The following is a 10,712-nucleotide window of genomic DNA, read 5'->3' on the forward strand; positions in this document are numbered from 1 at the left end:
CATCTGTTGTCAAGAATTAAAAATGGTCCACTTTGTTTTTTGTTTTCTTTCAGAGGTAATGAAACAAAAATTAGCAAAATTAACTTTTTGTGTCCTCACACAAGAAAACCAGTTCAAGTTTGGATTCTTAGAAGAAAAGGAAAACCAATGTTATTGAGAGGATGATTGTTTTCAAGTTGCTAAGTTATGTTTCACATTTCCCGTGTTACTTATTAGCTCCATTAGAGGAGAGATGCGGTAGCAAGTTGCGGGTCTCCAGTATGACAACTTGCATTTTGAATTCCCAGTTACATGTGTTTTTGTTTTTTCTCCTCACTAACAATCAGGAATACCTCTCCATTTTATGCAAAAAAATAAATAAACAGATGCCCCTTTTTATCTTCCATACACTATCAGGTTTTTCATCTTGACATCCTTGATATGAATTTTCTAACATGGTGCTTTTAATTTCATCAGTTTTTTGCAACAGTTTTGTAGGATTTTAATCAGAATACCTGAAAAACACATTTCTGTTGCAGAAAGGAATGTGGGTGGGGGCTGGTGGGGGCTGTGTGGATGTCTACTCCTAACTCAGCCAAGTCAAATCCGGTGTGAACTGACCTCAGCTGCTTTTGCCTCCATCTGAGTGTCTCACCTCTTGTCACTGCACTGACTGGGAGGGAGAGCGAGGAACATGCGGTCACAGTGGGCTGCAGGGCATCAACTGTAATGATACATGATCGATTACATAACGCCTTCCTCGTTATCGCATGCCATTCCATCTTCACCACCCGCCTCCTGTGTCGACTCTCCTGGCTCATGCACTTAATGATTGAACACACACACACACACACACACACAAACACTGTTTATTGCTTCCTCTTTCATTCCATACATTCTGCCGTGTCTCCTGTATCAGACATAAGCATGAATTGTTTATGTGACCACATAATGGAAGATCTGTCAGTACAAACAAGTCAGACCCATCTCTACTATAACATTGCAGAAATTCCATATTCACAATTTCTTTATAAATGTAGATTTTCTCTCATCAGTCTTTCATACATCATGTGTACAAAACATGTGGATCTGCTCCTTCCATCTAATAGAACTTAAATAAAAAAAATGGGTAATTGATTGCAAAAAAACAAAACTGAAAGCAGAATTTTCCTTAAGGTGATATACTTTATTATACAGTTTCTATAGCGGAGGTGGTTTCCTGACTGACTGGTCCAGTGTCATCTTATTCTGGTCTGTGTTGCCTGTAGGTGATGTACTTTGCTCTGAAAGGGGCAGATGAAGGGAAAGAAAGCGGAGGCTGGCCCTAAGTTTAGCATTACTAACCCCCGCCCCTCAGTCCAGTCACTTTAAATACTAAAACTTGAACGTTTTCAGAGAAATCCCCAGCGACAACCTCAGGTGTGAGACAAGTTGTACACAGCAGAGCAAGTGACACTGCAATGAAAGGTAAGACAAAGTTTTCCACTGTAATTTAGATTGTTTAGAGAATGAGAATCTTTTTTAACATGTTTTTTTTTTATTTAAAATGTATAGAAGTTGCATGGAATTTTGTATACAGAGATCAAAATTAGTCAATCTGTTTTGTCTTGACTGGTAAATCTTTTGTTAGTAAAAGATGACAAAAATCGCATAATTGCTCTCCTTTAATGCCCTGCTTCATATTGATTAAGTTGTACACATTCAGATCTTAGTGATGCACAGTGTCTTACTCAATTGCATCTTGACTGTTATTGAGGGAACTGAGAACAGTTTCAGTCCAAGACTGAAATTAACCTCAAGGCTAATGGAAAATTGTCCTCTTTTCTCTCGTTTGATTTTAGGAGATGCTGCCAAAGCAGGCCTCCCTAATGGCACCAGCCCATCCAAGGGCCTGCTGCCCCCCTCGGAGGAAAAGATGGAGGAGCGGGGCCAGTGGAGCAACAAGATAGAGTTTGTCCTGTCTGTTGCCGGCTCTATCATCGGCCTGGGCAACATGTGGCGTTTCCCTTACCTCTGCTACAAGAACGGGGGAGGTGAGTGGGGGAATTGGATGGAGGGGTCAAGGAATAAATGTAGGTTCCTTTCATCTGCAGTAACAGAAGCACTGCAGAGTTTTACTGGTACTTGTGTGCCAAGTTTGTGCTTGAACTTTTACTATTTGATATTTTCCACAGTGCACATTCTTCACAGATCTATCTACAAGTTTGTTTTTTTTACATTTACTTGATAAATAGGAGATTAATGACAGCTGACAGGAAGCCTTACATCACATGCAAGAAGGGCCTCACAGAGCACCTGAGATCAGGAAAAACAGGAAAAACAAAGTCTTAATTAATCTGACCCTAAAGAATGTTTCCCCCCCCCATTTGATTCTGCACACAGTGTCGTGCGGAAACATGCTTGTGTAGCTGGTAAATGGGACGGTTCTCTCTCTCTCTCTCTCCCTCCATGGGGTGGCAGGGTCAGGACTCAGGGCTGAGCGGGGTCAGACAGCTGTTGTTGCTCCTTGCTCATAGCAGCTGTCCCCGCTGAGAGGCGGAAATCTGAGCACGCCAAACATCCTCGGCCACCCGACGGGATGTCAACACAAAAGCTAAAAGAGAGTGGCGGTGTAACTCGTCTGAAATGAAAGAGCATTAAAGAAACTTAATTTTCATAACATTTCCTTGCCTCGGGTTATAATACAATGTCAGACGGATTCAGGCACATATTTCTTCACATAGACAGTAATATTTTTAATTCTCGTATGTGAAATAATACATAACCTTTTCTTGACCTTGCATACTTCTTAAATTTTATGTGGTTTACTTTTGTATTTTAAGATTGTTCAAACAGGGTTGATCTGGCTGAAATTAAACATTATTCAAAGGCGATCTGGATCAAACAGTAGCAGCATCAATTTAGAGACAGAAAAAACAAGCATGTTTCATAATAACTAATAAGTAATCCAAGAATGAAAGTGCAAGTTAGAGGAGAGAAGAGATATATGGAGTGAGAAGGTTCACACGAAATTTACAAAAACTCCCTGAAGCAACATCTTATGGTAGATTTATCTTCTGTAGTTCTAACAAAAGGCTTCAAACACATCAGGATTAACAGTTTCCTTAAGTGTTGCATCTTTTTTCTGCAGGTTACACCATACACAGGGGACTCAATGTGGGCTTTTGGTTCATTTATCCGTATTTAAGCAGATTTATTATTAACTTTTGGCGCTGCAGAGTGTTCGGGGTCAACATTTCCAGCACTGCAAGAGGCCCAGTGTTGACCTCAGTCATGACCCCATGTACTTGTGGGATTGAAAACTCTAAACAGGTGTGAGAGTGAATATATTTCTCTGTCTATGCATTAGACCTGCAGTAGATTGAAGACCTGTTACCAAGTGTATACTTAGATAGGCTCCTGAATAGGATTAAATAGGTATAGAGGGTTAACACTCAGTGTATAAATGTATCTATACGAGTGACACCTGGACAAAGATGGTTGACCGTTTTCAGTCTTTTGCTGTGACCTTGCAAACAAAGTCACACTGACCGAAATCAAAAGTCATCTCTAATCCTGAGTCCTCTGTCCTCTCTCAACTCAAGGTGCATTCCTCATCCCGTATCTCATCTTCCTGTTCGCCTGTGGTGTCCCTGTCTTCTTCCTGGAGACCGCCCTGGGTCAGTACACCAGTCAGGGAGGCATTACCTGCTGGAGGAAAATCAGCCCCTTGTTTGAAGGTAAGGAGGACAGGTGTATCACCGTAGGCCAAAACCAATGTGGGATCCTAGCAAAGCAACGACAGGCAAATGATGAGTGCTGAATCATGTTCATCCCTCAGTAGCCTACTTTTGGAGGGAAATTAGTTTTACACAAGTGAAATTATCCTTGGATGATAAAACTACAACTAATTATTCAACATCCTAATAAATGTTTCAGATTATTGTAACAGGGTCATTGTTGATGTCGCATGTGTCATATTCTGCAGGTCTTGGCTACGGCACCCAGGTGATAGTGACTCTGCTTAACTTCTACTACATCATCGTTCTGGCCTGGGGGATTTTCTACCTGTCTTTCTCTTTCTCCTGGGACCTGGCCTGGTCCTCCTGCAACAACACATGGAACACAGGTAACAAGAGCATGTTTTTCTTTTAAATGGGACAAGAAATTATCAAAATGACTGCTCAGTTCTAAGAATTTCTGCATTTTTTTTCCACAGCAAACTGTGTGGAGTTTGAGAGGAGGAACAACTCTGTCAACCAATCAATCCACCTAAACATGACCTCTCCTGTCATGGAGTTCTGGGAGTGAGTTTTCAGACCTGATGATATGTTACCCATGTGACATAGAGAAAAAGATGTCTCACCTCTGTGTTTGTCTCTGCAGGAGAAGAGCGCTGAGGATTTCCCCAGGCATTGACCACATGGGCTCTCTGAACTGGGACCTGGCCCTGTGTCTGTTCATCGCATGGGTCATGTGCTACTTCTGCATCTGGAAGGGGGTGAAATCTACAGGAAAGGTGGGTGGAAGGGGGGAGGGGTTCAGGGTCTTGTCCAGATCAGCACCTCTGATCTGCACCTAGTGAAAATACCAGGAGACCCCTTTTTATTTATTTGTTTGGCCAAAGGTTGACTTATGTTGAACTCTCGGGTGCTATCATTCAGGATGACATCTGGTATTTATCTTTTTTTTTTGTTGCATATTTGACATCACGGCATGCGTGTGTCAATGTAGGTGGTCTACTTCACTGCGACCTTCCCATATGTGATGCTGATTGTGCTGCTGATCAGAGGGCTCACCCTGCCTGGCGCTGGGATCGGCATCCAGTTTTACCTTTACCCTGACCTGGGACGACTGGCGGACCCACAGGTACCATGATGTCACGCAAACACCTTCAAATTAAAGCAGAGATACAGAAAATCTATTGATTAACGTCTACTATATGTATCTGGCATGAGGTAGTTCCCACAAAAACATCTCTCACCCTTTCATAAATTCCCAATGAGGGCCTTTTGGTGTTCTGAACCCCATGGGCGAGGGCGCACCAGGTGCAGATATCCCATGGTTCTCTGCTGGGGATCCTAGTTTCTGCTGGGTCCATCTGCTCTCCATGAAAGAGGCAGGGACCGCAGGGGTCAAATGCAGGGCCAGGACACCACTGGGACTGTAAATATGAGCTCTACCAGGGCTGAGCTGCAGACAATCAGCTAACCAGGCTTCTCCCTTCTGGGAGGATAAGACAAAACAGAGGTTTTGTCAAAGTTTTAAAATGACTTGTCACCAGAAACATCGGATTTAGCTAACCATCACAATCTCTACATTTGTGGAAGCTTGGTTTGTTAATCAGTGTTGAGACAAACAAGACATTTACAGTTTACTGTTAGGTCACTGCAATAGTTAACGATTGCAAGCATTCTCTGCACGTGAATTCCTCTGGATTATATAAACACTACATGACACGTTTGTCCATATACATCAACCTAAGTGAGTGTGCACTGTTATGCTGGCTTCATGATTCAGCATGGCCTATTATACGTTGATTGCTTCTTTTTTATTTGTTAGGTGTGGATGGATGCTGGCACCCAAATCTTCTTCTCCTACGCCATCTGTTTAGGGTCACTGACTGCTCTGGGCAGCTACAACAAATACAACAATAACTGCTACAAGTATGTTAACCACACAATATCTACATGCACACTTGATTCAATATTTATATTAACAGGACTTCCTTTCCAAAGCAATATATAGATGGTTTAAGTTAGGTTTGTCAATCAAAGGCTCAAAACATATTGTCTCATTCTGAAATGAAATTTTGACACTAGTTTGCAACATTTCAATAAAAACAGCATAATCTTCGTCATAGTTTCCTCAGTCGTACTTCACAGATTTAGCATTACGCTCCTGTAACAATGTTGGACTCACATATGGATAGTAAAAACTTTTTTCCACATATTCAGTAGTAATTGGTGGAGTTCCCCTTTTAATTTTCTAATCTTGTCTCCTATGTCATATTTGTTCCACTAAAATACAAATCTGCTGTCTGTTGCAGAGATTGCCTGTCGCTGTGCTTTCTGAACAGTGGCACCAGTTTTGTGGCAGGCTTTGCAATCTTCTCCATCCTGGGTTTCATGTCTTATGAACAGAATGTTCCCATCTCAGAAGTTGCAGAATCTGGTGAGGCTTGCATCAAGGCTCAAAGGAAAAGCAACAGCAATAGATCAGTAATAGTCAGATCATATATTTAAAGTCGATATTCATTTATTTCATTAACATTTTCCGCCTTGGCTCTGCAGGTCCTGGTCTAGCCTTCATAGCTTACCCCCGTGCTGTGAGCATGATGCCTTTCTCTCCTCTGTGGGCCTCCCTCTTCTTCATCATGATTGTTTTTCTGGGGCTTGACAGTCAGGTAGGCACCACTTTCAGTTAATGAATGATGCTGTGAGAGCTTTCCGTTTTCCGTAATGATAAGGATTACTGAACAAACGGTGTGATTTGACTTTGTTTCTCTGTGTTTACCTCCCTTCTTTCTCCACCCCTCTCTGCCCTCCTCCTGATCAGTTTGTGTGCGTAGAGAGCCTTGTGACGGCGATAGTCGACATGTACCCCGCTGTGTTCCGCCGCAAAAACCGCAGGGAGCTCTTCCTCTTGGGTGTGGTCCTCTTCTCCTTCTTTATGGGTCTCATCATGCTAATGGAGGTAGGGGGTCACTCTCTGAGGCCACACACACACAGATGCAGACTATAGACACAAACCGTAGATGCATGCACACAGACAAACATCTGCAAGCACATTTACTGATATGTTCCTAGGGTGAAAATGCCTTAAAAACAGCATTTAGATAATCACTGAATATCTCAAATCCAGATTAAAGAAATTGTTTCACACTGAAACTCCAAATCAGTCTGTTGCTGGGGGGGGGGTTGCTACACCTGATGGTTGTTAAGGGGTAAACCATGCCTGGATGCTTTGTTCTGCTCAAGAGTCCATTATAGTTGACATGTTTTCACCTCTGCACAGCTGGAAGCATGAATGCTCTGCAGAGGTGTCAACAAGTCATCATTTTGTAAGTACAAGCAAGTCAAAGGTTTTGTGCAACAAGTCTCAGGTAAGTCTCAGGCGTCACACAACGCTTCCAATCTAATCAAGTCTGAAGTCTCAAGTTCTGGGCTTCAGTGTTTCAAGTTTCTTTTACAAACTATGTATAAGAACCACATGGGATTTGTATATGATTAAATATTGACTATAGATGCTTCAGATTTATCCAAACATTCCTATTATGTGTAATATGCAATCTAGAGGCTGCTATACATTTGTACTGTTCTAATTTGGAATAGAAAACACAAAAAGTCAAAGGCAACAAGGTGTGAAGCTGAAAACTCATCAAAACAGAAATAATATGTACAGTAGCTGAGTTACAATTAGTCTAGCAACAACTGAGACATGTTGACTGTGCACGAAACATGAAGTCACTAAACATCAAGTCAAGTCCAAGTCATAAAAATTGTTATTTGAAATAATAATGTGAAACCTCGCCACTGATGCTCTTGTAAGATGTTCATGTAAAAAAAAAGGGCTTTCAGTTTATCTCCTCTTTATAATTCTGTTTTAACCATTTTCTTTGTTTTTTGTGTGGCTTGGAGATGTTTCAATATGAAGAGCATGAGATCAACTTTATCTAAATTGCTGTTTAATTCTGTAGAGTATTACAATCAATATTAAAACAATATTGAGGTGCCTATATGTGAACATTGAAACAGGTTTTTCTCTCAATTTTCATTTGGGCACTTGACTGTTGTTTTAGGACAGACTTGAAAAGTTGTGAACCTTTCCTTTTAACATCTTTGGTCTGAAAACAAATAGATAAGTCTTTGTATCTCTTTCTTTGTAGGGCGGCATGTACGTCTTCCAGCTCTTTGATTACTACGCGGCTAGTGGCATGTGTCTTCTCTTCATGGCCATCTTTGAGACTGTCTGCATTGCATGGGTCTATGGTAAGCTGCCCTCAGACATAAAAGACTTTTATTCCTGTGTGATGATAGAGAAATGCATTTCCTGTACAATCTTATTGACTGTACTTTTTAACATACAGTGTTTGACCTAATTACTGGCAGACATTCCTATTCAGCTATGATTTTAAATGCGCTGCATGAAAACAAATGTCTTTACTGTGTTTCCAGGTGCAGACCGCTTTTATGATAACATCGAGGACATGATTGGCTACCGCCCAGGACCTTACATCAAGTACTGTTGGTTGTTCTTCACCCCAGCCACGTGCATTGTGAGTATATCAACAAACTAATTAACTAGTATCATAGCTTTCCAAAGATGACAAACAGCAACTGAGAGGAGGCCTCCTCTCTTCCTTTATTCTCATATGATCTCCTCTCTTCTAAGTATGCAGCCATCTTGTTAGTTGAAATTGAAAGAATGTATTATTTTTCTAATTGTAATATTTGTCTCTAGGGTACTTTTGCCTTCTCACTCATCAAATACACTCCACTAAAATACAACAATGAGTATGTGTATCCCTGGTGGGGCTATGTCATTGGCTGGCTGCTCGCCCTCTCCTCCATGGTCTGCATTCCCCTTTGGATGGTGTACAAGATCAGCACCACACAGGGGACATTCAGAGAGGTAAGGTCACCACACTCAACAGCATATGAAACTCATTCATTTTAAAAATCTAAATCAGAGGAGAAGAAATAAAGCACACATAAGACTTCAGCCTGTTTGAACTGCTTTGTCTTTCTACAGCGCATCCAGCTGCTCATCACACCGTCTGATGACTTACCCAAAACCAAGAGGGAGCAGGAGAAGTTACTGGCCATCTTTGCTCCTGGGGGAGATGCCACCATGAATAAAAATGGCTACTTTCCTGTCTCAGAGAGGGACTCCAACTTATGAGGCCCCAGTGGGTGATGTTTATTTGAAAGACACATGGGTTTTGGCTCCATCACAGAGATCACTGCAGGGAAAGTGTGTTGAGTTTGGCAGCGCCTGTACATTTATAGAATGGAAAAAATATAGTTTGTCGCCTACTGGATTAGTTAGACATTTTAGAAAGTACTATAAGGACATTTTCAGGGACAAAAATCCTTTACTCTTTTCAAACTGAAGTGTATTAATAATTTGGAATGTTGTTTTGCTCACAGATTATGTACATAAACTAAAAGTCTGCAGACATTTATAAGTCAGCCCCTGTTTTCATAAAGTGTTTCATAAAATTTTACAATAAAAGATAATGTCATTTTTATTTCATTCAAATGAATTATGTTAATTCTGGATACAGACATGCAGGTTCCCTAAAACTCTTTAAATAAAATATTTTAGTTTGGATAGTGAGGGATTTTTTTTTTTTTTACAGATATAACACTAAGACAAATAAATCAGTAATAGTACCTGTGGATACAATGACTTCTTGGAGTCTCTTTATATATCTGACATCTCTACATGGCGACTAAGCTATATTTGTATCATATTATTGTATTATCATAACTGATTGGGGAAATTTTCCTTTTGTATTTACAGGAATTGCAATAAAATGTATTATTTTCAATGGAAACATGAATAAAGGACTGTAATGAAAATATACTGTAGAATGTCAGTGAACATTATAATACTGTAGCACTGCAAATAGTTATAGATAAAACTAACATGATATATACAATTTAGTTTCATATTTTGTACTGTAACATAATGTCTGTACAAAGAAATGTGTAAGTATGTTTTTAAATAAACATGCAAAATAAATGTTGTCTTGAACCATTTCCCTACTGCGTAATTGAAATTTTATTATTTTAACTTATTGATTGTGGCTTTGTGTGTTCATAATCATCTTTGCTTTTTTTGCAGATGTCATTTTCAACATTTTATCATTAATTTTGATTAATATTCTCATATTAACTTTGCAGCAACTTCCCTCTAATATTAAAACAATTCTGATCTGACTTGTGCTATATTTCTAAGATAGAAATATGTGATTTTAGTGACACTATGCTTTCTTAAATATACGTCCTTAAATTTAAGCCATGGTCTATAATGAAACCCAAGCTTTTTGCCTCTGAAACTGTTTTTCAAAGGTGTAGGGCCACTTAAATTTCAGTCTTTCAAGTTGTCCCCAGAAAACATCATGAAAAGATACATTTCACTCTTTCACTGTTAAACTCAACAATAGAGAATGTATACATTTTGACAAGGCAAATAAGTTCATATCAGTTACAGCAAAAAGAAAGTCCTCTCAGACTCGGCCCACTGACAGATGACATCACTCCAGTCCTAGCCGAGATATACCGGCTCCCCTTCTGTTACAGAATTCAATTTAAGATTCTATTGATTACTTTTAAATCCTTACATGGTCTTGCTCCACCTTACATTGCAGAACTCTTAACCTTGTATTCTGCACCAAGACCCCTCAGATCAGAGGACCAAATGCTGTTAATTGTTCCATGCTCCAGGCTTAAAACAAAGAGGGATCATGCTTTTACTGTTTTAGCTCCAACACTATGGAAGAAACTCACCCTCACAATCAGATCAACTGAGTCAGTGCCTCAGTTTAAAAAGCTTTTCAAAACCCACCTGCACAGACTGCTATTTGTATAATATTTTTTATAGTGTCTGCTCAAATGTTTTTTTAACATTGTTTTTTTTAAATATATTTTGTTGTTTTTTTTTTATCTCTCTATGTTTGACCACTTCTTGAAATCCCTGTTTTTATTGCATTTTCTGTGTATGATCTTTTAAAATTTTTGTTTTAT

The 10,712-nt window shown here is 39.8% G+C and overlaps 1 protein-coding gene across 1 annotated transcript; it reads left to right on the forward strand.

Moving 5' to 3' along the window:
- The first annotated feature begins 1,353 nt into the window (after window positions 1–1,353).
- LOC122975590 (sodium- and chloride-dependent GABA transporter 2-like) lies at window positions 1,354–9,725 on the forward strand. Its single transcript, XM_044344092.1, has 15 exons — window positions 1,354–1,446; window positions 1,821–2,012; window positions 3,564–3,698; window positions 3,947–4,087; window positions 4,178–4,265; window positions 4,345–4,477; window positions 4,693–4,827; window positions 5,521–5,624; window positions 6,008–6,132; window positions 6,252–6,364; window positions 6,517–6,654; window positions 7,847–7,949; window positions 8,136–8,236; window positions 8,422–8,592; window positions 8,713–9,725. The coding sequence occupies exons 1-15, from the start codon at window positions 1,440–1,442 to the stop codon at window positions 8,860–8,862; spliced, it is 1,836 nt and encodes a 611-aa protein (XP_044200027.1). The 5' UTR covers window positions 1,354–1,439; the 3' UTR covers window positions 8,863–9,725.
- Window positions 9,726–10,712: the final 987 nt, after the last annotated feature.

This window comes from Thunnus albacares, chromosome 23 (genome assembly GCF_914725855.1).
Source record: "Thunnus albacares chromosome 23, fThuAlb1.1, whole genome shotgun sequence".
NCBI classification, from domain to species: domain Eukaryota; kingdom Metazoa; phylum Chordata; class Actinopteri; order Scombriformes; family Scombridae; genus Thunnus; species Thunnus albacares.

Coding starts and splice junctions, on each gene's coding strand:
- LOC122975590 (XM_044344092.1), top strand. Junction 4,266..4,344: donor CCTGTCATGGAGTTCTGGGA/GTGAGTTTTCAG, acceptor TTGTCTCTGCAG/GAGAAGAGCGCTGAGGATTT. Junction 6,655..7,846: donor GTCTCATCATGCTAATGGAG/GTAGGGGGTCAC, acceptor CTTTCTTTGTAG/GGCGGCATGTACGTCTTCCA.